Source organism: Neolamprologus multifasciatus, chromosome 14, assembly GCF_963576455.1.
Source record: "Neolamprologus multifasciatus chromosome 14, fNeoMul1.2, whole genome shotgun sequence".
Taxonomy (NCBI): domain Eukaryota; kingdom Metazoa; phylum Chordata; class Actinopteri; order Cichliformes; family Cichlidae; genus Neolamprologus; species Neolamprologus multifasciatus.
This window is the reverse complement of record NC_140452.1, coordinates 12878550-12905811: the sequence shown is the minus strand read 5'-3', so window position 1 is coordinate 12905811 and position 27262 is coordinate 12878550. Positions and strand designations below refer to the sequence as shown.

General features: G+C 38.6%; 1 protein-coding gene across 2 annotated transcripts in view; it reads right to left on the bottom strand.

The window, feature by feature from the left end:
- The window catches only part of LOC146503674 (glutamate receptor ionotropic, kainate 1), a 29626-nt gene extending 3306 nt beyond the window's left edge, over positions 1-26320 (bottom strand). The window contains exons 1-14 of one of the 2 annotated variants that reach the window (XM_085184054.1): positions 25871-26320; positions 16011-16178; positions 15652-15909; positions 10225-10406; positions 9659-9712; positions 8544-8717; positions 8014-8157; positions 2632-2739; positions 2085-2126; positions 1627-1740; positions 1330-1533; positions 1009-1232; positions 714-832; positions 346-563 (exon numbers count right to left, since the gene is read on the bottom strand). In XM_085184054.1, the coding sequence (XP_085040180.1) occupies positions 346-563; positions 714-832; positions 1009-1232; positions 1330-1533; positions 1627-1740; positions 2085-2126; positions 2632-2739; positions 8014-8157; positions 8544-8717; positions 9659-9712; positions 10225-10406; positions 15652-15909; positions 16011-16178; positions 25871-25961 (2100 nt within the window). In that variant the 5' untranslated portion in view covers positions 25962-26320. The remainder of the gene's footprint in view (positions 1-345; positions 564-713; positions 833-1008; positions 1233-1329; positions 1534-1626; positions 1741-2084; positions 2127-2631; positions 2740-8013; positions 8158-8543; positions 8718-9658; positions 9713-10224; positions 10407-15651; positions 15910-16010; positions 16179-25870) is intronic. The other variant, XM_085184055.1, reaches the window with a different exon arrangement.
- Between the last annotated feature and the right edge of the window lie 942 nt (positions 26321-27262).

Sequence of the window (27262 nt, the reverse complement as noted above, 5' to 3'; positions counted from 1 at the left end):
GCTGTGCATCAGAGCACAAATCTCTTCAAGTTCATTCAATTTTCACCATAGATTTAGATAAACCTCTCGGTCTGCTGCAGGCAAAATAATAAATCTGTCAAATCTTTATGGAACAGTCTCCCACAGGTTCTTGTTAAACTGATACACGGGGAAATTTCCAAGACACTAACCTTTAACCCTCCTCTTTTTCCAAACCAAATCAATTTTATGCCAGCCAGTCAGGGTGCACATGACTGAAGACTGTTGGCTCAAGGGTAAAACTTGCCAGGCTAATTAAAATTAAAAGCAGTGTTCTTATTTCCATTCCTCCCCTACAATTGTCCTGTAAAACAAAAAGACGGTTACCTTAAAAAAGGTCATGGTGGAGCCATCTCTTACGGCACCGTACTCTATTTTGGTTTGCTTGGCTAAATCATCAGCGGAGTCAATTGGCGAGTCCATTCTTTCCACTGTGAGGAAGGCGGCCAAGTTGGCAGTATATGAAGAGATAATGATCAGGGTAAAGAACCACCATATCCCACCAACTATCCTTGTAGAGAGAGCCTTAGGCATCAGTTCAGATCCTATCAGATAAGATTACAAGTCGCATTATTGATTCATAATTAAATTGAATACTTACTTACTTGAAATCAAATGAATACTTAAAAGGAATGATTAAATGTGCTTTACCAAAGGAAAACTTCTGCCTGCATAAAAAGATAATAAAGGGATACCTTGCTGCATAAGTGCGCCGACTCCAAACCAGACACTGTTTATTAGAGTGAAATTGTTTTCAACCACATCCGAGTCTGGGTTGCAGGGGTGAGGGTTGTACCACTCATAAGGAGTAAACCTAAAGGTTATGAATGAAAAAAAAATCATCAGTTAAAAGTAATAAGTGACTATTGGCCTGTTACAGACTGAAAGTCAAAATGTTAAACTGAAATTTTGCCTTTACATAAACAGTGTTGCTTAAAAGTAAAAGCAACTATAATAAGTTCACATCAAATACCACTTTTTTTTCTTTACCTGGCAATAACAAAAAGCACACAGCTGACACCAAGGCATGCCAACAACACGTACATCCAGATATCAGGAGAGAGTGGGTTAAGGAAGGAGAAGACTCCTGGATTTGTGCCGTTGGGTTTGTGGTAGAGGATGCTGATTCCCAGCGTCATGAATGGCTTCGAGAAATCAATAACTTTTTCCCTGACATATGTGATAGTGAGAGGGGCCACAGCAAGGTCAGCCACCTGGTAAAGAGCAAAAATCACCGTCAGCTGCAGACACTGTGACGCTTTGAACAAGACGTCTTCTCTCTTATATTAAGACTGACTGATCAGTACTCACATGATCAATGAGTTCCCGCACCATGCCATTCCACTCCCCTTTGTCATTCTGAGCTCCATATTTGCCATCTGACACCAACTTTACTTCATAAGAGAAGCCCAAAATGTTAGAGAGCTCTTTGAGCAGGTCGAGACAGTAACCCTCAAAGCGGTCATTTCCATAAAGCGGCTTGTCAGATTTCTTATACATGACATAAGGATTTTCCTGGTGAAAGACAGAAAGGTTTCAGTGGATTATATAATACAAATACATTTAAATTCAAATGCTCACTAGCAATGATTTTATGTCTGTTCATACCAGAATAGTAGTGACAATAAGGGTCCTATTGGCCATTGAGTCTGTTACATTTGTGGATGAATCCTTGTTAATTTCTGTTAAATTAAGGCCTGTTTGGGAGTTCCACACACCAATCTGTAACAAATAAAATATCCAAATAACCACAGTGGCTGGACTTTAAATAGTTGCTACCTGGGTAACCTTCACACAATTGAGGAAAATAAGGTAAAGACAGGAAAAGAAAGCAGTAACAAGTAGAAAAGTTAATATGAAAAACACAGACATAGGGGGAAAAAAAGGAAAGGCTCACAAAATGTTATAAAACTTGAAATGCCAGTAGAGAAATGTACACCATTTCTAAGAACCACCAGTACCTGAACCTTTTTATTTTTTAATGAAAAGGGGTAACGTCACAAAGGTATAGTAAATTAGTAGGTGTCAATATTCCTTTAGTGTGCCGTGGCAGCTAAAGTACAGACCTTTTTCCACACTTTATTCAAGCGGTTGTTGCCCGTGTTTGTCTTGCAAAAATAATAAAGAGAAAGCATTTTAATCACAGATCACAGAAGGGGGAATAATTCTTCCGTTAGCAGTTTTTACACCCAACTGTGTTAACCGGGGTTTAAAGTCTTTGCAGTGATGATAGCATGAACAGGTAACAGCTTCTTAATGACCTGTCAAAATTGAGAGTAGCATTGTCACTGTGATTAAAGGAACATGCACACACTTGCAAGCTTGAAGAGACAGCTACAAGTTATTTTGAGAGAGCAGTGTGTCAAAACAGTTCAAAAAGTTTCTTTTTAAATGCATAATTAAGACACCACAATTCAAGATTTATGTAGTCTTAATTAAATTGGTCTATACATTGGTTTAAAGACAAGTCATCTTTTTGCATATTTGTGGGAAAATGCAGTTAACAGCTCTATTTGTCTGTACTCATTAATGATACTCAGCTCTGCTTTAATGTGTATTAACAGAATAACAGTAACATGTATTAACGGTATAAACATGGGTTAGACACTTCACCTTCTCCAAGCCGTCCTCCTTCAGGCTGATGACATCTAAATCAAATTCTTTCCTCAGACAGTCTGTCTTGTTTATTATTATTTGTCCTGTCAAGCCGTTCCACTGTGCCTGTTTCAGAAAACACAAGCAAAGACCCCCTCAGGTTTGTTTCCTGTTTTTTTTCTTCCTTTTTTACATCATATCAATGCAAAACAAAGCAGGAGCCTGGAAAAAATGAAAACAGCTTTTAAACATGAATAATTGATGAGCACTTCATTAAGCAAAGAAGACTGACTTGGCTCACAATGGACGTTTTTGCATTGGCTAGATTCTCAATGGAAATATTAAATGTCTCCGAGTCTGTAACACAGGGGATGCTGATGTAAATGGAGCAGGCAGGCATGCCCTCTGTCTGTGAGGAGAGCAGCGGGTGGGCAGCAGCGCTCAGATATATTTGAAATCAGTTGATAATGAAGTTAGCTCAGTTGAATTACAGTCGGGTTAAATCTGTTACAGAGAGCACAGAGAAAGTAGCTTTATATCTGCACTGACAGAGAATGCTAAGAAGTCAATTTCTTTATGGAAAGATGCAACAACGAAATATCAATAGACCTTTTCAGTACATTCCTATGACGTCTATGACATTCTAACTGTAAAGCCGGAAAAAATGATAATTATTGTCAGATAATATTGACAAATAAAATGCTTGTACAGTACTGTGCACAAGTCTTGACTCACGTTTGATTTCTTTATATTTGCTAGGAAAATGGGAAACAGGTGCAGCACATTATTGAAATGTGTACAAACTCAGTGTCTGTACAGCTTTAACAAGCTTGAAACTCAGTGCTTTGGTTGGACCACCTTTAGTCTTCATCACAACCTGAAATCTGTTTGGCAAGCTTTTTATTTACACTAGCTCTACTTTGTAGTCTTTGGGAATAGTTCTCAAGGCTTCTTGAAGCACATTCAAATGCACAAGAATCATTATCATTATCTTTACGCACTGTGTTATCATTTGATATTTTTCACAGATTCATCTTAAGAAATGGTAATTGGAAAATTATGTATACAATATCCTTGTTAGGCTTAAAAGATTCACAGATGACTTAAAAACAAACAAACATGCGAAGGTACAAAGACCAGAAAGAAAATGAATAAAAAAGCAGCCAATGCTGAAACAAAAATGTTTAAAAAAAAAAAAGCCTGGAGAACTATTGTTCATCAAGAGCACTTGATAACAAAGCCTGGCTCCTTGGAGGCAAAATATACAGAAATGAGGGGTGGTGCAGGACTTTCTCACAGTACCAGTGCGTTTTGATCCAAATGTAAAACAAAGCCAGATTTCTAAATGACAACACTACATTAGATTTAAATGTAAGAAAAAAATGTCAACTTTGGGGGAAAAAAGCATCTCAATATTACAGTTAGGTTTCAATTCCTTGGTTCAACTTAATGTTTGTTTACTCTAAGAGCAAGGAGTGACACCGAGGACATGCCGTCCAGCAAAAAATGTGTCAAAAAGTTTTTATAGCATATAAAAATACAGTGTCATGCTAGTATTAAACACTGCAAAATATTCCACTAAAATCTATTCTGCTAGAAATAGCATAAAGGTGAATTTAGAGGTGCAAAACAATAATGAGCCTTTGACTTTGAAGTGAAAAATATTCCATTAATTCGACTGGAACCAAAGCAAATTTATCTTGAGCCATTAGTACACGCAACGAGCAATAAACAAAACAAGATTAAGAAAAAATGTAATCCAATGTCATCATTCTGAAGCAGTATGATGAAATTGATTTTGCAGAGGATAGTATTCCATGTCAGCAATCACACATAAACTTAAGAGTTCATATTAAACTTGATCACATCATGAGAAACATCAGTTTCACAATGAAACTGCCCTTTGATATGTCTGCTTTCCACAGTGTCGACACACATCTTTGAGATCTGTTGACCCTTCAGTCCAGATTTATTCTTTTGATTAATTCCCCTTTTTAAATCCTCACCAATCAGATTTTCTCTCTCTTGACAATGTGTTTCCACGACTGCAGTTTATATGCAGTTAGGTCTATATTTTGTTGGACATTTTTTTTGTAGTTTAAACTAAAGAGACAAAAAGTAATTGAAGGGGTTTAACAAACATATTGTATCTACTGTTTATGAAATACAGCCATTTTTATAGATAGTACTCCTATCTATAAATATATATATAGTTACATATATTTAAATATTAGGACTGTTTTTAATCCTTGAATGAAAACCCTTTGTAGTCAGTGACCATCTTAAGCCTACACCGCATGGTGTCTGAATCTGAGCAGAGAATATAGCCCGTTATACTTCAATCACATCATCAATAAACACTGTTGGCCTGGTTCCACTTGCCTCTACCATATCTCCATATTTTTCCCATCATCCTTCCTGGTACAAGTTAATCTTGGATTCATCAGTCCAGATATTTTTCTGTGAAGATTCTTTTAGATGTTTACTGGTTACATTCATGTGAGTGTAACCATGTTCTTGAGTGTAACCAGCGGTTTGCAGCCTTTGTCTTGTAAGAACAACGGAACGGGCCTCACCTAACCTTGAAACTGGTTGTTGGTCAATTGTGCAAAGTATTTTAAGCCTCTGAAACCGTGTATGAAAATGTTTCTAATTCTGCAAAACTTTTATCAAAACCCTCTGAATTAAAGTGGAAAGTCTTGGCTCTAATCACAGTTGTTTAACTGATTTAAAATCTATGGGGGTATAGAGAGGCAAAACCACTCTTTGTCCAAGAAGTGGACCTACTTTTTATATTTGTAGGATAACGATACTGCCGCCATTAAAAACCCATGACCACATGAGAGGAAACGGTGAGAAAAAACAATATTTTCTTTTTTCCACATCAATACTGTATCTAAAATCCGATCCAAGCACATTCATCTGTATGCGTTCAAAGTGCCCCTAATATTCTTGAACAGTTAGTTCTTCATAAAACTTAACTTTCCCTGTTAAATGTGTGGCACAGCACCAAGTCTTGCAGGCAGATTTGTCAGTTTACCTTTCCACCCCCACAAGAGCAGAGTGTAGGCTGAGCTACTGAACAGCACTTAGTGTCTTGCTCAAGGGCCCATCAGATAATGCTGTTAAGTTATAGTTCTTAATTTAGAATACAGTCTGAAAGGACCATACTAATATTTTCTACATATGTTAAACTTTTCCACCATTAAACTTTTATATAGGCATGTACACATTAACTTCCTAAATGGTGTGTTTATTTGTGAATGTGTTTTTCACCATACAAGCAGCTACTCGTTTCTTTAAGGTATCCAATTTGTCTTGTAGAAGCTTGGAAATGACCTGCTATAAATGATTCAGCTCCACATACATCACGTCTGGTTTGATTACAGTTAGAGTTACATAATTATTGTGTGGTAATGCATCATGGACTAAATCAGAGTGCCTCTCATACAAGCAGTAACAGGAATAAGGAGAGGCATAACGGCAGGTCTATTGTAAGCTGAAGACATCATTTCTTTTGAATATTCCAAATACTCAGTTTAAGCTTTCTCCAGATAAGCACACTTCTGTCAGCTCCACCAGACACATAGTCAGTATACTACTTTGCAGTGCAGAACTTATGTTTGGTAATAAGATGGGACTTATGAGCAAAGTATGATAGATGTACAGTATTTGCCAACCAGCTTCCCTCAGTTCACTGTGAGATTGTATGTTGTGGATTTGCTAAGTGTTTCCATTAATGACTAATTTAAAAGCTAAACAAAAAAATAAGGACATTTATGTTCGGTCGATTATTTCTTTGTTGTAACATCGCTTCCTGGCAATAAATCTTATACTGCTAGAAAGTCTGTTTACAGTATTTCTCATTAAATGGTGCCACATTTGTAAGGAAAATGCATTTGTGGGTTGAGCAGCAGAGCTGAGCATGAAAAACTTGCCAAATCTTCTTTATCCAATCATATAGGCTTTTTTGCCAACACAAATTTCCTTACTTTTTCTGCTAAGTTTCTATCAATTCATTCACCCAGCCATCAAGCCTAATGCCCAGACCGTCTTTTCCCCATCCATAACCTGTATATTCCCCTCTCCTTCCCAGGTTTTTCCAGGTCAGCTGGGAAACGTAATCTCTCCAGCATGTCCTGGATCTTCCCTGCTTCTTTTTTGGTTGGATATGCCCAGAACCCCTTGCTTAGGATGTGTACAATTCCTGAATTTCCTCCACTCTCTCTTTTGTAAGAAGAGAGCAGCTTTACTCCAAGTACATCCAAAATGATCAAGGTCCTTAAACTACCTTGAAGGATGAGCCAGACACCCTTCAGAGGAAGCTCAGTTCTGTCACTTGTATCTCCAGTCTTATTCTTTCAATCACTTACCCAGATTCACAACCATAACTGAGGACCCTAGTAGCTGAGATTTACCAGTAAATTGAAAATCTATATAGTATGGCAGTAAAATATTGGCTGGTAGTATGTTATATGCATAATATGCTGTAAATGGGAGAACAGTAAAAAGAAAGCACTGGAATGGCACTTTTGAATTTAACCACTGTACTAAAACAACAACGTTCATTTTAGGATGTGTAGAAGAAAGAATATTACAGTGGCGGTCATCAGTCGACAAGAAAAGTACATTTTACATCGCTTTGTTTTTATGTAAAAATACTTTTCTCAAGTCTAATTACAGACAATATCTTTAAAGACCATACAGCTAAAAGTCTCATTCATTTACACTCTGCTGTCTGGGTTATTTGGCTTGGCTTGTTTCTGTCAATATTCTGTCCTCACTTACAACAAGAAGAGCTCATTGGTTAAAGAAACATCTAATTAGAGAGTGCAATAACAAGAAAGCTTATTAAAGTGAGATGAATATATCTTGACACAGATGAAAAAGTCTGCTTCCACAGCAGGCAACGTGTTTTTTTTTTCAACCTGTCAGGCTTTGCTGAGTGTTTGTCTCATTGTGTTTCTGTTTAATCTGCTGTTAGATCAACAACTCATGCAGAAATATTTTTCGTGTTCAACAGAGCAAGAAGCATGCTACATGATACTTAGCACGAGTCTTCAGTTTTAGCATTATTATTAGCTCATGAGGAGCTGTCTCAAATCTACATTGTCTTTACCTGCTTTCATAAACATTCACACAAGGAGCAGCATTTCTCCATGGACAGCTCTAATCTTTACAAGACTACCAACATGTGATGCATGACGTCAATCACCATGTCTTGAAAAAATTATTTTCAATATAATCATCACACACTCGTTGCTCATTCACCAGATCTAATCTCCTAACTCTATTGTTTCTGCTCTTGCACAAAAGCAAGTGACACAGAGGCAGCGGGCTATGAAAAGGACAGATGAATGGATGGAGCGCCGGTGTCACACATTCATTAGGCAGACTCACATCTTTGAGCATGCTCATGAAGCGTGATCCAAAGCGCCAGGGTTTGTGTCGGTGGCACTGAAGGGAGCTCACGGTGATCTGAGAGGTGCGTTGTGAGGCAGCGGCCACCATGTAGACGGCGTCGTACATCAGAGCTGCTTCAGTCTGAAAGAGAAATGTGGCCATCATCCTCTGTTACTGGGGACTGCAAATCACATGTCATCCAGTTATCACACCAGGGCTGTCTATGTACATAAACAGCAGCATTTCATTTCTGCAAGCACACTCAAAGGTACAGCAGCAGTTTTAGAAAATTCATAAAATTTCTGTATTTTGACCCAAGTGTATGCAATGAGAGCTAGTGAAAACGTTTTAAAGATCTCATGCAGTGTTCCAAATAAAGCTTGAGTAGGTACATTTACATGTCTGGCTTTTTATTACATTGTTACTTGATAGTATCTGGAAACAAAGTTAACAAAATGTCTATTTCATGTGCTGATTTGAAAGTTTCTATCGATAATACAGAAAGCATTAGGTAAAACTAGGCTTACTGTCATCATCCCCTCCATCATTCCAGTCTCAGCTTTGGAGGGTGCCTGCAGTCGCTCCATGGCCCATCTCTCGACCACCGAAGCCACATGAGGATTGTCTATGTTTAGCAATCTGAACCCCGTCATGTTGACCCCGCTATAGCGATACGGCTCCAAATCAAGGGCAAACAGGTCCTAAGGGATTGATGTGAAATTACATAATCTTCTTCTTTCTGCGGTGATCATCTGCCTCCATCTCTGCCTGTCCCCAGCATCCCTCTCTGTCACACCAACCCTCTGCATGTCCTCCATCACTACATCCATTAACCTTCTATGTAGTCTTCCTCTTTTGCCTGGCAGCTCCATCTTCTACATCCTGTGTCCAATATATCTACTATCCCTACTCTGCACATGTCCGAAACCATCTCAGCCTTGCTTCTTCAAACTGCTCGACTTGAGCTGCCCCTCTGATGTAATCACTTGTCTTGTCCATCCTCATCACTGCCAATGAAAATCTTAACATCTTCAACAGTGCGTCAATGTCCAAATACATCTTAGCAGATCTCACTGCCATCTTGTGAACCTTCCCTTTCACTCTTGCTGCTGTCCTTCTGTCACAGATCACTGACAAAACCTGTCTCCACCCTGCCTGCACGCTCCTCTTAATCTTCCCTGCGCACTGTCAGGAACTTTGGATGGTTGACCCAGGTGTTTCTACTCCTCCTCCATATTTACTCCTTGCATCTTAGCTGTTAAACCTGCCTGTCTGTCAATTAAACACATTCTGTCTTCCCTCTACTGACTTTCACTCCTAATGTCAATATGAGACCAAGATATAGACGTTAACTGAAGAGAAATGGTAAACCGACACTTGATTAAAACAGTGGAACAACATGAGTACAAGGTAATAACATGGAATTATGCCAAGGGCACCCAGCAGCCTTATTATAAAACAAACCACAGATGTGCAGGCTCATCAGCATAACTCAGTAGTGTAGCATAAAAACAGACTTAAGGCAGGCCAGCACTGTGTAGTTATGTGACATCATAGCAAAATACCTATCTATCAAGTTTCAAGAGTCACAGTTATTATGATCAGAAAGAGGGTTTTTTTTTGTAAATGATCAGTCTCTTACCAGTGTGGTGAAGAAAAAGTGGTAATATTCAGTCATCATTCCCATGGACAGAATCTAAACAGGGAGAAAGTGTTTAACGGTACAGTGGAGGTTTGTTCCAGCCACAATAAATAATCTTCTCTTCCGCCTATGACCAACCAACCATACCCACAACCACAGCGAGCGGCAAATTATTTATTCCATCCATTTCCTGAATTGTCTCATATTTCTTTGGCTCACATTAACAACTGTGCAAGTGAGTATATGTCACAATTTTCTCCTGTTAGTGAAGTGTCTTCAATTAATCTTCCGAGCAGCTGTTGGTTCTAAATGTGTACGTCTGGCCCAGAAATAGGCTCTGCTTGGATTTGGTAATGAACACAGGATTTCTGAAGGGGATAGAAGTGCACTAATCTTGCACGTAGTGAATATTAAACCAACAGCAATTCAGAAAAGAGATTTAGAGGCTTTTTTTTTCCATTGAAGAAAGAAAATCCACATTGGATATCTGATCAAATTTTCACTTTATGTGGCGTGTGGCTGAACCCTCAGTGGCCTACAAACTGGCAGAAGTACATGTTATTCACCTGCTTGAGAACATCAGCTGATGTTTGGTAAGAGCAGTCAAAGATGACATAGAACTCCTTCCCTTTCTTCATTTCCTTCAGCAGGGGACGGGCATCTTTACTTCCTGTGGGCAGCTGCCGGATCTTTATTTTAATGCTGTATCTAGATGGAGCTTTGATCAACTCTTGCAGACGAATCAGGCCTTGAATCAAAAGACAAGAAGGAAATTATTAAACACAACAGTCCCCGTTTTAATGGAAACCTCCCACCTGGAGCAATTTAACTGTACAAGTTTACTTATATGATGTAAGGAAAAACTAAAATTCCTCCTCCAAGGCCAAAGCTACCAAGCCAAATTCAATAAAATTGTGCGGAGATGTTTGGACATTCGCAGAAGAGGGATAGTGGATATGCAAAGGATACTGGAGATGTTAAAGCCATTCAAAAGAGGAAGACCACAGAGAAGATTTGTGGATGCAATAAAGGACATGTTGAGTGTTGGTGTGACAGAAGAGGATGCTAGGAATAGGATGAGATGGAGGAAGAAGGAAGATGATTTGTTCTGGAGACCCAAAAGGGAGCAGCCGAAATAAGGCGATGAAGAAGAAGGCAAAGGATCAAGCCACACAATTTTAGTTCAAATTCCATTCAGTTCACTTCCATTATATTTATTCACCACAACAGCTGGCTCAATGTGTTTAAAATCCAGATTACTCTCGTTAAAACTGCAAAATAAGAAATTGGCCTTGATTGAGGTCACTACATTTTCTCCTGCTTTGTATTAAACCACCTCTCATTTATTTTTAGGAGCCTTTTATATGAAATTAAGCAGAGCACAAAAAAGCAAACCTTGTTTAAAAAAATCCATCATGTCAACATTTCTCTGGTGTCATGTCGTAGGAGCAGCAAGAATTTAAACATTTAATCATTTAATCTGATTATTTTGCATCCCACCACAACATTTGGCAGCTAATGGCAGCTATTATGGAACAAATATTTATTTGATTTTGACTGGAATGTGGATTTTTTTTGTTTTTAAAAGCATCTTTTAACCACAAGCTGCCTCATCTGCACTTTCATTGCTTCCTTCCTCAGTGTTTTCAAATCCCAGGTTTCCTCAAACTATGGGAATGCTACTTAAAGAGGTACAATGCTGTCCTCTGCAAAAGGAGAGATTTTTTCAACATCAGTAATAAAACGTTTCGCTTGTTTCTATTTAGTTACTGTAATTTGCCAGAAGATTAAATTTATGCCTACTCTGGCACTATATTGCCTAGTGCTGCAGTTCCACAAAGTGACCAGGAGGGGTCACATACCTAAAATAAGTGATCGCCACATATACTAGCCTGATACTTAGTGGCCAGACACCCTGATAACCAGAGCCCCTGAAAATTTGGGGGTCACGTGGGTCATGTAGCCTTGAAGTACAGTCACGGGTGCTTACCGGGCAGTTTAAATGCATGTTGATAATATATCGTTGCAAATAAATAAATGATACTGAAATAGTATAATTTGCAACAGGAAATGCTTTTTAAAAATATATTATTAATATTCAAATGCTATAATGCAGCAGTATGCAAATCATTTCACACTAGTGTAAAAGCCTTAAAGAACTATGAATTATACAACTGTGATCTGCACATATTATTGAAAACATTTTTACAGGCTTTCTTGCAGCAGTTTGTGTCTCCTCTGGGATTTGAAGGGACGTTTTACTTCTTAGGGTATAAATCACCTCACACTGCACTATGGACGTTTTCTTCTACAGATAGACACGACTGGAAGTCGGAATTACTTTTAAGTAGAGGTGGGCGGATCAATCCAAATATCAATAGTATCGATACCAACACTAGTATTGGTATTGGAGATACAAGCACAATTGAATCGATACTTTGCTTTTATCCTTCAAGTTCAGTATGTAGCCCACTGAACTGTGTTAATTATTTCTTTGGAAAAAATAAACCTCAAACATGCATTATGAAAAATCTCCAAACCTTTTGTGGTCTTTAGAGGCAGAAAAATTTACATTCCAGTTTCAAAACACACAAAAAGCTGAAAGTTGTGGTTTTTTGTGTTAACTAATGATTGTGGAAAGTAACAATCACAGTGATATAGTGGTGGTTAGAATTTGTTCAGAATTTGCAAATTGAGAATTCATCTTATAAATCATGGCACACTACTCTTCCCCCCATTAGCTGCCTGAATAACCAATTCATACTGATATCATCAATACTGGCCCTGTATTTACTTGGTATTGGATCGTACCACAATTTGTAGTGTGGCACAGCACTACTGTGAATGAGGCAAAGTTTGAATGTTGAATGTTTTTGTTGAAACGTCTAGGCAAGTATATACATGTTAAATTACAAGATATACATGTTCAAATAGCATCAGTTAACACACAACTTCAGGATTTTATTTCTATATGAGATTTCTTCATAATTGAAACAATAAGAAAAAGTAGCCTGAAGTCCTGTAATGTTTTGAAGCTATAATTTAAAATACAATAAGTTTTGTACAAAGTATCAATATTATCGATACCACCCTGAATTTGACTTGGTATGGGATCGGAAAGGAAATTATTGGTATCGCACGTCACTACTAGGCTCTTTATGTGTTATGTGCCCTCTAGTGGTCACATTGCGAATTTACAACCTTAAATTAACAAAGCTAGCATCAACATGATAAAAAATATATATATATATTTTCCTGCAGAGATTTTCAAACAAAAACAACTAGAAATTGTCTCTTGCAATTCTATAGCTAGAATATGTAAGTGATGTAAGCATTCTGGTCATTACTGTTTGGAGTTTACTTTGCTTTAGACATCTTTAGCATGAAACTAGCTTCCTCCACATTGGATCTTGTGTCGGAAAAATGTTTTTTTTTTTCAACCACGCATAAGGAAATGGTAGGAGTCTGCCAGTTGTGATAATGTTTTATAATTTTCCACTGCAGTAGGACAACAGAATTCAAACTAAACACTGCATTGTCATCTTATGAACTACCAGACCTTTTAATGGACCTGCTTGCTAACCAGAATAGGTGCTCGACTCTGCCTTCCCTGGTCTCCAGGTAAGAAAGCTGTTCCTTTAGTTTTCTGCATATTTTTTTTCCTTGACAGAGTACAGTATGTGTCGCTTGGAGTTGCTCTGCGACAGCCTGCCGCACTTGTTTGGCAGCAGTCACAGAAAGTACGATGTTATCTTTTGTCAGTTGTCTGTTTGATTAGTGTTAAAGGCTAATTGTCAATGGATTGCTATGTTGCATATCTAAATAGTTGAAACTAAACTTGGCAATTCGTTATAATGTATAGTGAAGTTTCAGTGGCAATCAGTAATTCCCAAAGTTTTGTACCCAAAGTGACTTGCAAAAATATTTTTAATTTCACAAGTGATATTTTAGTTGTTTTAAATTCGATTTTTTTTTTAAGTCAAAACATAGCGGCAATTTATAAAATGTAAATAATTGTAAACTTTAATTTTCTTTAAATATTAAAAAAGGAAAAGGAAGCGCATAACAAAGCCATTGTATTCTAAATAAATACACCACATTTTGCATTTCCTGCAATAGCTTTCAGGTGTTTGAAATAAAGCTGTTAATGATACTAACAAAAATATTTCACAGTAGAATGATCAGTCAGAATTTAAGCACCTTGCATTTTCAGACCTTAGTGACACCACTTGTAGCCAGTATTGCAGCTGTACAGGGTTTTTTTTCTAGCAGTCCTTCAGCTCATGTTTGGGAGATTTTTTCCCCATTCTTAATGTTCAAAGGCTTTCAGTCTTAAGAGTGCTTGCATGTACTGCTAGTTTGTGGTATCCATATGTTTTTGATAACACTGCAGAGTCCATGGCAAAATCTTCATCTTGTTAATTTTCAGGTGTGTTTAGGATCTAGTCTTGTATTATTTACACAGATTTAGCTGCTGTTTATTTGAATCCATTCTTCTGCCTCAAAGTTAAGTTTTCCCTTTTCCACTGGCTGCAAGAACTGGAGATGTATTGTTCTCATGAAACCATTGTTCTTTTATTTTTTCCTCCAAGCACATTTTGGTTTGTTGTGGCCAAAAACAGTTTATTTGGCCCCAACAAATCCATTTGGCCACTGGATCATCTGGACTGATGGAGTTTAGATTAAAGACAGAAGGTTTACTGTAATGTGAGGACTTGATGGCTCTTGAGGGTCATATTTGTGCAGGTGTTGCTGCACAGAAACTGCCCCAACTATGGTTGAACCAGTGGACCAGCTAAAAGAAGTTGAATTTTGCACAGACTGGCAGAGATTCATTTATACGATGAATGCATGTAGTACCTTGGAGACCTGGTTGTTGTAGGTACTGCTAAACAGAAGGCCAGTGTAGAACTTTGAGTTTCTGAGCACAATCACATTGTAGGTTCTGGACCCTGATTTTAAATAATGTAGCATGCAGTATTGCCACCCTGTTTGTTGATGTAGACATTGACACTCTCCTCTGTTTGGTTCACAGGCTTAGCTTTCTGGTTTTGTCCAATTTAAAACTAGAATAATCCCAAGGAAAGTCATTCTGTATTATTTTTCACAGCTAGCATGGGGGCAGTTTTGCCCAAACCCAACACTGTCCCTCCAGACTATATATTTCTTAAGGGCTTTTTCCATCACCTTGGGTCTTTATTTACCTTCGAGCAATCATGGAAGAGATCAATTGGAAAGTTTTCTGGTGCTTTAAATCCCAAATCTTCTGTTCCTATTAATGAGGAGAATGGTAAATGAAAATGCTCAGTTATCTTCTTTTAGTCTTTTCTTACATGGTGGGAAAAATTATTTGAACTCACAGAGTGCTAGACAACTGCTTAGTGGAGCTCATGGCTGCTGATCATTAGGACAAGGTCTGAGGATTCAGAATAATCAGAAATACAGTTGTGTCACATGGTAATTGTTAAGAAGCCATAGCCCTAACATCTCAAGGTCTTAATCTTTGGTAAAGTAGCAGTGGCATTGGAAACTCTTGATTTAGAATAATCATAACTACTTGTGCATTATCCTCACTTCTTAGTTCTGTCTTACATTTGCTTCTTCCTGTTTATTTAGGAGTGATTTTTGTCTCATCATCTGTTGGGACTGATTTCTGTTTCCAGAAACACCAGCCTGAAAAAGTATGTTAATGTCTTTTTGTTTTAGTTGCCTCTTTAAAAGTTTTAGAGCATGTGCAGGGCACATTGACTCATCTATAATTAGCTTCAAGGTAATTTAACAGGGTTGCTAAGGCAAAGACTTGCAGGAGCTGTAGTTCTTATTTCAAGGCCACTTTATAAATAAGACAAACAGTTGCCACATTTTTATACTTTAAAAGTAAAGTTTATGTTCTTCCTGCTGTGTTAAATCACGAATGGCCCTTCAGTATGATAGTGAAGTCTGTGCTTCCCTCCAGATCTTATGTTGTATCATTCATTCCCATCTCAACTTACCAGTTGCATCCTCATAGACCACAGTAACCGTCTTCCACTTGTAGAATTGCACTATGTCCAACACAGCTCTGCTTATAGAGGCATATTCAGGATAGAGGTTAATGTAGAAGCTGTCTTTGTTGTCCACTGATGGGTGTTTCCAGCGTGTCTGGATGTGAGGGACTTCCAGGGCATTACAGATAGACTGGACCGCGCTGACTGATGAGCTGTGAGAGGGTCCAAAAACAGCACCGACGCCCAGCGCCAACTGGTCACAGGCTGAAGTAATCACACAGAAAGTGGGAAGAAAAGAAAATCTCAACAAAAATCTCTTACTGATTCTCAAGTGGGGTTTCAAAATTAAATGACAAGATCTTTACCTCTTCTTGAAGCCTCAAAACTGTCGAATAAGTTTATTCTCTGGATGTCATAGGTCAGCGTGGTGTTTGGCATTAAGGTCCGGTTCCTGTTTATGTTAGTTACGGCAAATTTAAAGGCCAGTTCTTCAACACTAATGGGCTCATTTTCAAGAGTCTCAAAGATGCCCCCTGCAAGGAGAAAAAAGTGGAAGGAGTTTTACCCAGCTCACATCAAAGCACTAGCAGAAAAATCATCGATCAATTGGCTTCTCTCGGTATAGATATTCACACAGTGTCTTTTTAAAGATTGAAGGTTACCACAGCTGAATTGTAATAGTTGCATAATACGGCCCCGTTTCCTTTGTACTTCTGTCACATAATGCTGCTAAGGGACCCAGTTGAGATGACAGGATTTAATATTATTCAAATTAAAAGTTGAACTCTCCTGGCTTCAGCCTGTTACAGAGCCTGAATTTCACAAGCTGTCACAATAGCTTTTATGACAGCTTTGGCATTTGTTCAGTTCATTTTCACATAAAGGATAACAGATTAAACATTTAGCACATATAATCAGGGGAAACATTTCAGCCATCCCTTATTCTCTTATGCATTTACACATTTTTCAATTAGGGGGGGAAAAACCCTTTCCAAATCAAAAGACAGTCATACTTATTAATCTTGTTTTGTCTCCTTTGCAACTTACTGCTACTGGAAACAGTCATCATACCTAACATATCAAGCCACCAGCTTGTGATTTACAGATCACTTATTGAAGCCAAACAATGTGAGGTGACTTACTGTGAAAGGGTTAAAGGTGCCATGCTCTGAAAAGCTAAACTTTAGCACTTGTTTTAGTGTCTATAAATGTCTTTATTTCAAGTAACATGACTTTAGTTATCATCCGTTTGCATCTGCGTTTAACTACTTGAAGATGCAGTAATGAGGATGTTTCCTCAGAGTTTCCCTGCATCTGTTGTTTTGTAAGTACTGTGAAATGCTTTTCTGGTGCTAGAAATTTTTTGACAACTTTGGGCTAATTAAGTACAAGTACAAGCTATTTTATTGTCATATGCACGTGTAAATAACCACAGTGGGTTTGTACTGTACAGTGAAAGTAGGTTCCTTTCACACAGCAGTTACAGATATATTTTAATATGATACATAACATAAAATGAGAAGTATATTAAGATAAAATAAAGAAATGAGGAACAGAATTAAGCTCGGATTTTAATATCAAATGCAGTTTGTGAAAATGACAGCACCAGGATAACATACAAGGCCACAAAGCTAACCTCTGTGAGGTCACTGTACATGGACAGCTTCATCATTGTCGCTGCATGAAACACTTTAACAGAAGGAATATTCCCAGAAGCTGACTGTAGTTGCTGTAAACATAACACTGTTTACGTGTAAAACATTGATATCATAAGACTAAACATGTTTCATTTACTATTCATTTACTATTAGTAAATGTCCCTCATAGTCAAGAGGACAATTTTTAGATGTAAGTTAGCCTTATCGGGCATTTTGTAAATTCTTTTCTAGTTTTTAATATTACATATGCAACTTTGTAACAATATTTAGGAGCCCAAGGTAACAAAAACAAAATGATTATTGTCAGTTTACAGTAATGGTGAAGAGCAAAGTCCTCACATTTTACAAGCATGAAAAAGGGGGAGAAGTTATTTAAAATGTATTAGAAGTATTTATCAAATATGATATTAATATATATGATATTCAAAATACTATAAAGATACACTTAGCGCAGAAGTTCTCATTTAATCAATTATTTAAATTATTAATTTCAATTAATATGCTTTTTGAGAGGCACCACGTCTCTGTACAGTCCGACGGTACTTGTTCTTATGAAGCACTGGTCATCACCTTTAAACTGAGATTTAAAGGACTTCTTTGGCTCTCGGAGGAGGCGGACGCACTTTTCTCCTCTCCCTTATCTTCCCTGCTTATGTCCTTGTCTAGTCTCGTGGGTTTTTTTTGTATTTTCCCTGGAACATTCTCTCACAGTCTGTTCTCTAAAACCTAAAAGAGGAATTATGGATTGGATCAACTGGTCCCTAAATGCAATTGACACCCCTTTCTCAACGAGAAGTTTGGGCTTGGGTGAGCCTGAGTGCTGAAGATATCTACCTATTCGGAACCATGGTAACAGGGTTCTGGCGGATCGGAGCTGGCTTGGCCCTGACTTATCGAAGAATTAAGAAAGCGGAACCGGCTGTTCAAACCCCCACAAGGCTGCCCGCTGGGATTGGAACGATGGGAGAGGCGTGAGTTTCTCAAAATGGGCTCATTGAGTCAGCACGGATAAGATCTCGGAGAGGCTACGGCTGCTGTGAATACTCAGAATAAGATCTCTGACTGCAGACTGGATTACATCTCGGAAGGGCTAGCCCGGAATAACATCTCTGGGCGCAAAATTGGATGACATCTCGGGGAGGCACACTGCCGTGAGTTCTCAGAAATCGGCTCCTTGAGCACAAGAAATGACAACATCACAGAAAGCAAGTATGGCGAAGGTCTCCAATGGGACCAGTGTTGGACTGTAGAACTGCTTTGAAATTCATATGAGCTGTTCGCACTAAAGTAAAAAAATAACATCACTTATGCGGATACCCTCTCGGCGCCAGCTACAAGGCCGGAGCTGAACAAAACACCCTGATAACGACTGTGTTTAGTCTGTTCCTTCCCATTCCATGCAAGGCCACCTGGGTTGGCTGGAAGACTGTTTACTTAGCCTGGCAGGGCGAAGGACACTGTCTCAGCTGAACTATCGACACGCACACACATACATGTACTGATACTGATAAGCACTCACTGACGCATCACCCTCCCTACCCCGGATCCAACGCCACCTCCAACGCTTACCTCCCCTCTGATGTGGACATCGGGTCAGTTGGAGGCGCAGTCGAAAGATTGCAGCGGTCCCAGATCAGATGTACACACTGGAACTCTTTCCCATGTTGCTTGTCTGTGTTTATTGTGCTATGGTGTGTTGATATCTGTGCATTCCTGTATTATCCTTTTGTGTTACACATTTCGATGTTTTTTTTCCTCGCTACCTAGCCTGACCTGTCTCCCCAATGTGATGTTTGTGTATTGTATGTACGGTCGGCAAGGTCTGTCATCTCGGTTGTGGGCAAAAGACCTGCAACTGACAAATAAAGGCTATCTCTCTCTCTCTCTCTCTCTAAAAGTGGCTTTAAAGGTAAATTCAGTCACTTTTAGCCACAGTTGGTGTTTGTGCCAGTGCCACAGAGGAGGAGGAGGGAGGGGAGAACGGGGGGTTATTTCAGAGTTGAGAAGATCATACTGAAAAACATCCAAGTCTTAATCCATCATGCTGCTCCAGAAAGATGGCGGGTCTAGCATGCCACAGCTGGCAATAAAGACATATATGACTCCAGCCAGGCACATGCACAGTCTTTTACATTTGTTACATAAAACGCAGCTTAAAAACTATTGGGATTAAAGCCAGAAAAAATACTGGATCGTTGCTACCTGCGTGCAGACGGGCGCGTGTGAGATTCAGTGTGCTTATGCCTGCCGAAAATTCCCCTGCTCATTCGATTCACTGAAGCCTTTCAAATGTAAATAATTTAACATCTGGGCCTTCAGTGATAGGATTTCTCATCTAATATATTCGGGGTTAAATGTTTGTTCCTATTGCATTGCACTTCACAAGTGTCAACAGACTTGGGTCCAGTGCTGAATGCTGTGGGTAAGCAAGTTGCTTTCAACTTTGACATATTTTTAACTAACAAAACAAAGATTACAATAATGCATTTTTGAAAGCTCTGTCTTTTTCAGAAATGTTAATCAGGCATTATATTAACAATCATCACAAATTATAGATCCCATTTAGATGGTGCAAGTGTTTGCACATGACCCCGCTTCAACACTGAGGCTACAGATGGCAATAGGTCACTGCACTCTCAAACAGTCTTTGAAGAATTGCCTGTGAAATTGTGATTGATTTGGAAGTAGAAAAGGCCTTTAAAAAGCTCCCCCTGAGACCTTGATTGTGAATGACCTTTTTCTTTGGTGTTGCATAGCCTCAAACCCCAAACTGAGAGAGCCTTGTCTGGACTCCCTGGTCACTAAAAGCATGCTTGAAAGTGCCAATCCTAATTATGGTTACCAAGCCTCAGTGAGCAGCTGCTGGGACCTGTTAAAGTCCTTAATTCACTCCACTGAAATGTAAAATTCTCAGCCACAGATACATCAGTCAGTTTATAAATTTGAGAAGAAGTGGATTCTATTTCACTGTCTTTGGTGCCTCTTTTCCTTTTAAGGTGTTTTTTTAAGGTAATAGAATAGGAAATGCACACGAGTACGCACCAGCTGGATTCTGAGGTTTGTTTGCTTAACGTGGAGAGGCTGCAGCAAATGTCACGGGCTTTATTAAGGATTCAGCAGCATCACAACATCATCGTCATCATCCTCAGTGATAGAGATTTTGTTTTTCATTCTTTAACAAGGCTGTGAAAATGGATCATCCACTTTCTGAGGGAGTTAAAAATAGCTGCTGCTCTTAAGATTTTCTGATTTATATGATTTGCAGTTGACTTCTAATTTTATACATAATCACTTTTCCATTCACATCTAAGAGCTCTAAATGTAATGACATTTGCACCTAACAGTATAATACAAAATGTTTTTTTTAAGACTCAAAGACTATGAAAAATTAAAAAAAATAATGTAGCTTCACCGATATGTTAAAAGCTGCCAAATAAAAACAAACCTATTAGGAGCTCGACTTATATTTGACTTACTGATAAAGCTATCATTTTTTAAAGATGAGCTGTAGCCATGAAATCTTTATTGCCAACATAATAAAGCTTATTAATTTCCTCTTTGAAGCTTGGGAGCAGGGAAATCAAACTGGTTAACTTTCCCTTCATTTCACCTTGAAATAATGCCTTAAAATTAGTTTAAAGTGCAACAACTTACTTGATTTCCTGAGAAAGAACCTGATTTGAGGAAGGTTGGTGACTGTCAGTAGTCAGTGTCATTAGATAACTAGTGAAAAATATAAACTATCACCAGCTTACCTAAGGTAGTTTCACTCTGCAGGAAAATTCCCATCTTTCTATTAGCCCAGTCCCACAGGCCTAGAAACTAGTCTGCGATCCTCTGGCAACCATGAGTCACCAGGGAAAAATATGTCTTCCCCAACCAGTTGGCAAGTGGTTGCTGGCTGTCAAGGTGAAATTGGTCACAAAGAGGTGGCAGGGCTGCACTGAAACACCTTCTTCTGACTGTTTTGGCAGATGACCCTTGTCATAGTTCGTAAGGAAGATGCTAACTGCTCACCATGAAGTAGTGATTCTGTGAAAAAGGCTGACTTTTTGCCTTCAAAGTAAAAGGACTTAGCGATAAGTAGGTAAATTATTAAACTTTTAATATAAATGAAACTCCATTTCTGGTTTGTTGCACTTTTCCAAATTTCACCATTACTGCGAGTAGAGTTAGATGTCTCGAGATCACTTTTACGAGGTCTTGGTCTTGCCTTGGTCTCGATGGACTTTGGTCTTGGTCTTGTCTTGGTCTCGGATCCCTCGGTCTTGTCTTGGTCTCGCTGTCTCGGTCTTGCTGTCTCAGATCAACATAGTAGTAGGAAGATTTGGAGTCAACAGTATCCATGACACACAACGTAACGTTCGATAATGTGTCATGCGCAAAAGCATCAGCTCTAAGAGCCGTGCTTAGAGAGTGCTTTGTAGTGAATCAGAAGAGTCAACTCCCATTGAGCGAGAGCCGGCTCCTCACTTAATTTCCTGTCGCTGCTCAGCTCTCACACAGTGGCTCAGCTGTGCTCCAATCCTTCCATATTGTGGCCAATCAAATGCGAGGATATAGGATAATATCATTATGTGAAAAACAGAGAGGGTGAAAGAGGTCAAGTGGAGCGTGAGCCTGTCCTCTCAGTAAGTGAGTGAGACAGTGGTGAAGAGGGCTGTGCGAGTGCATCGCAAAAACACATAAATATGCCTGACACTCGTAAACGAAGCAGCATCTGGCTGCAGTTTAAAGAGTTTTTTTGTCTCGTCTCGACTTTGTCTTGGTCTTGTCTTGGTCTCGATACCCTCTGGTCTTGGTATTGTCTTGCTCTTGGTTTAGGTGGTCTTGACTACAAGTCTAACTGCGAGTAGTTGGCAGGCAAGGTGTCTCCAAGCAAGGCTAAATCACCATCAACCATCCAGACACCTGAAGTGAAGAGCAGATCTCGGGATTTTTTTTTTGGGATTAACTAAAGTATATATATATGATTGAAAATTCAGTCCAGGCTTTTTAATTAAGATCTCACAAAAACACTCTGTGTAGATCACCAGAAAATAATTGAAGTTTGCTTCGTCCAAGGCTCTAACAGCTGGCGTCAAGTGAAGATTCAGTGCTTCTTTTGTCTTTTTAGGAAGACATTATTAAAGTTGCACGTATAGTCCAGGAATCGTCTGAAAGATGTGGAAATCAGAAAAGCTTTGAATGCTTGTCAGTGCAATAGACAATGACGCATCTGTTCCTTTGTTTGGTGGAAAATCTTTACCACAGCCTCAGATCCAAACAGAGCATCAAATTGGAGTCCAGCTGATATAGACACTGATGTTCGAGTTTGTGTTTTATAAAAACATGTACCCTTTAACAAACAGCAACAGTGATATACATATTTTCCATTAACTACTAATTTTATGCTAAAATGGTTAAAGATCAGGATATGTGGCTAATAAATGTGTTTCTTTTATGAAATTGATCTTTTCGCTTTTGCAGCAGACATATACAAGCCTTTACACGATGCTGTGTGTTTTTTGGCTCAGTGTATCTTTATAGTATTTTGAATATCTACATTTCATAACTTCAAACCAGTCATGACAGTCAGTTCTCAAATATAATACTGATAAATTGGAAGACAAATAAGTGTTTGTTTGCAGATGACACATGAATCAGTGCTCCCTCTCAACAGGTTAACAGATGAAGGGACAAGAAAGGATTATTTATACTTTTGTAATTACAAGTTTGAATCACGATGAGATTAAACGATAGAGCAGAAATCACTAGAAATATTTTCCTCCCAAAATTGTGAATATCCAGTAGGGAAGCTTTCAAATGTGAGTCCTGAGAGTTAAAAAAAAGAAACAACCTATGAATAGTTACCATTAATTTGTGTATGATATAATTTTCAGGATCACTGAGCTTCCGTCTCATCCTTAATAGGCCAGACAATGGTTTGGGGTAATGCATGCTAGGAGGTCACAAAAACAAAAGATTCTGCTTATGCTGCAGGCGGAAACCTTTAGGCTGATCCTTTTTATAGGCTTCCTCACTTCAGTGCAGACAGCGAGAAAAATAACCGGGTTCAGGTTCTGGCAACAGGATGGACTTGATTTTAATCCAGAAACCCGCTGACATTGAGACAGTGTCCTTCAAATAATTATTTTAATCCACTTTTTGTATTATTTTTTTGTGACCGTGCAATAATCACATGAAGGAGAGTCTTTTAAGGCAGAGGAACACAATGACGTAGTGTTGTGCTTTCTTCCTTCTCCCCATCCTGGGCCAGTTCCCAAAGAGACCTCCCGCCCCCACCCCAACAACACCACCAGCACCACTCCAACCTGGAGCTATGCCAGACTGTGAATGAATGAGAAGGTCCTCACAGCCTACTATGTTTGTTTGATGTAGAGCACTGAGGTCTCTCTGTTTATGTGAAAGATCCTTGCGATTCACTAGGAAACATTCAAAATGAATAAAAATATAAGTAATCTTCTATATTAATACAGCCAGAGTAATACTCTACCAGATTTAAAAACTGTATACTGGAATATATATACTTCATCAAATTATAATTCAGTAGTTGATCTGAGCTGGTGCCACATTTCTTATCATAAGGACTGAGCTATAAATAAACAAATGAAACATAATGTATCAGAAAGTAATCATTAAGTATGCAAGCAAGAGGAGAAAAAGAAATTTAACAAAAGGGAAAGTAAACAGAAGGCCCAGCTGCAAGCTGTTAATTCTGTGTTGATTCTGTGCTCTCCCCAGTGATGAGATTTGGTCACTGCCTAAGTACCATATTTGGGGAAGAGACTTAATGCATAAAGAAGATTAGAGTTAGTTGTTTAAGGGCTTGGAGCACAAGATTTACCATTATTACCAGTCCCAGTGAAAAAAGTGGGAGCCTGTCACAATCTGATGCAGACGCTAGCCAAGACGGAGAAATGTTAATTGAGCCAAGCCACACACCATATGGGAGGGATTATGATGTGTGTGGGTCATGAAGAGAATGACAAAGATTAGGTGGCCTTTGAGAGTGATAGATGATTGAGAGATTAACAATATAGAGCACAGATCGGGACTGTTGAAACCAGGAAGTCACACCGACTTCTTAGCCTTTTAAAGTTATGCAACGCCACGTTTATTATATTCTTTTAAAAATTTGAATATATATTCAAATTCAGAGTTGCTGCAGGCATTAAGTAAAACGACGAGTCCTTAGGGCTAAATTTTAAAAGCCATTTTTTGTGATGCAATCTTCTAACCCATGTGAATAACCAATGGGAGAAGAGCAAAGAGCCCGAAAGTATTAATTTGCAGCAAACACCGGCTCATTGTTCCAAAGTTACATCAGAGATCAAAGGAGGGATACTGAAGCAAGAGCTCTGTTTGTTTAATTACAGGCACAGAGGGAAATTGAAATTACTCTTCTTGTCAACCCTCAAAGGCTTAACAGACAGCTTTGGACTCAGATCCACATTCACAGATGTCACTGGCCATCAGTGCACACAAAGCTTTAAAAAACCTTTGAGTATGAAAGGGTAGGGAGCAGCCAAATATTAAAAAAAAAAGGTTTTGCTGAACCTGCCCACTCTTTATTCTTTAGTAATGTATCAATTTCACAGTGCTGTGTGCCAAGGAGAACATTATGCCAACAGTACACGCTTTCAGATGTAGCAGTAGGCCAACTTAATCACCCGTCTCTCCTTCTGTTCTTTGCTGTCAACATGGAAGGAAAAGAGAGAGAAAGAGAGACTCTGCCATTGCTCAACCAAAGTGGATTAACACAATTTTGATAAAAAAAATAATAATTTGAATAACCTACAGCTCGGTCCGCAGTACCCTCTCTTGGAGTAAGAAAAAAATACAGTAATAAAAATTATAAGGTTATTGCACAAATAGGTGACAATAGGTGAATAAAGTTGAATATGTCTTTTTTTTGACAATGCTTTGTACTCAGTGCATGCTAGGCAACTTAGTGGGCGACAGTTACATGATGGCAAGACGCAACAACAACTGCACTTTCAAAATTTGCTCCTAAAAACAACATATGTGATGTGCCTCGATCTCGTTTGGCTCTGTGGTATTTAACAGTAACTTGTGGTCGAGGGTATCAGGATTCAAAAGTGATTCAACTACAGTAACTGAGATATACGTTTGCAATGAACAGACATCATTTCACAAATCTTGGCAATTGGTAATTGAATTTGCCTTCTTTGTTCTTTTAAAAGAAATTAAACAACATGCTGCACTCGCACGGAGAGAGATTAAGAATGCCTTGCATTACGAGAAACCACAAAACTATTTATATATTTTATGCATTCATTTAATTATTTCGATGCCATTCTATAGGGAAAATACATTTTTAACAATTCCAATCAGTTTTGCACAGAAAGTATTGCCAATTTTTCAAGGCTCTAGCTTGAAATCCTTGATACATAATATTTTTTTTACCCTAGTGGGAAATGAGATGCAACCCAGACTGCATAATAACTGGGTCAGCTATGGAAAAAGCTGATGAGCGCAGTAGCAGCCAATATGTTAACAGTTATTATATAAATATTTATGACATGGACACTTTTACCACTTACCAATTCTCAGGACTTGCTGCGAAGTGAGCCAAAACTCTGCCATAAAGTACAGCAGCGAAAATAACAGTCCCTTCCTTTTCACCATGGTCATTCCTCCAGAGCTGAATTTAACATTTATGGCAAATTTATTTTTCTTTTTTCCCCTTAGTAATTCATGCTGATAACCTGCCAGTCCTTGTATCCGTAACGAAAATAAACTGGCATCCGACCCATATCCATCCCTCACACATTGTGGTGAGAAAAAGAAACAACACAACCACACACTCCACTTGAAGTTGTCACTGATCAAAAGATTTGATCAGATTTTTCCATTCTAGGATCCTTTGTATGCCTGTAAGGTTTTGTTTCCCATATTCACTGTCCAGATAGCCTTCTTATCATGTTTTTCCCGGTGCACACTTGAATTGTAGGCTGCAACTGAGGAGGAGGACCGCACTGGGCTCCTGTTGTCAAGTAAGCAGCAATGGGAAACAGCTTCTGCTTACAAATTTCACAATAAAAGATGAAATGGAAATCAAATTGGAACCATACAGAAGATGAACAACATTCTTTTATTTAATTTAAGAAAAAATAGAAATCAAATAATAATGTAACACATACATACATTTTTTTACATACATAGCCATGAATGTCCCTCATTTTATACTGAGCAAAGTGTGTTTTTATTTTCCCGAGGCTTTAATCACATAAATGTGTTGATGACTCATTTGGCATTCTCTGTCCGAAACACCTTTTATTTCAGTGCTTTAATTCTGAAATCAAGTTCGCCTCGTTTCCGCTGTCGCTCACTGTGTCATCGGCTCACTCGACACAGTTGAAGATCCTTCCCATACAGGCGCTCAATTGAGGGCACAGCCAAGCTGCTGATCCGCAAACATGGATACGTCCTGAAGATTAACTTCAAATCTGGCAACATTCGACCTCGACAAGATCTCTGCTTTGGTACACCGAGGAATGATTAAATCTTTGGTCCAGTCCTGATGGAAACGCAAATCTAATCTCCATACTGGTCGTTGACGCTCCCTTGAAGATTAACTACCTCAAACCGTTCAACTGCCACGGTCTTGTAGTTAAATAAAATGTGTTCAGGTTACCTTGATACTCTTTGCTTTATTCCTTGAAGAAGAGTGGCTTGAGATTTGAAGTGGCCATTCTGAACCAAGAATGTCTGATGGGTTTCTTGAGATTAGTGTAATTACTATATTTTTGATTATCAGGAAATTGGCTAAATTAGAGAGTGATATTTAAGCTGTTTTTTCCCACTCACAAAGTAAAAGCTCAATATCCTCAACTGTAAAGTACTCTTTAAAATTCATTTTCTAGTAAGTAAAATGTAATGAATTTATCACGGTGTCAAATAAAATAGTTTACGTACATCCAACAGCATACATG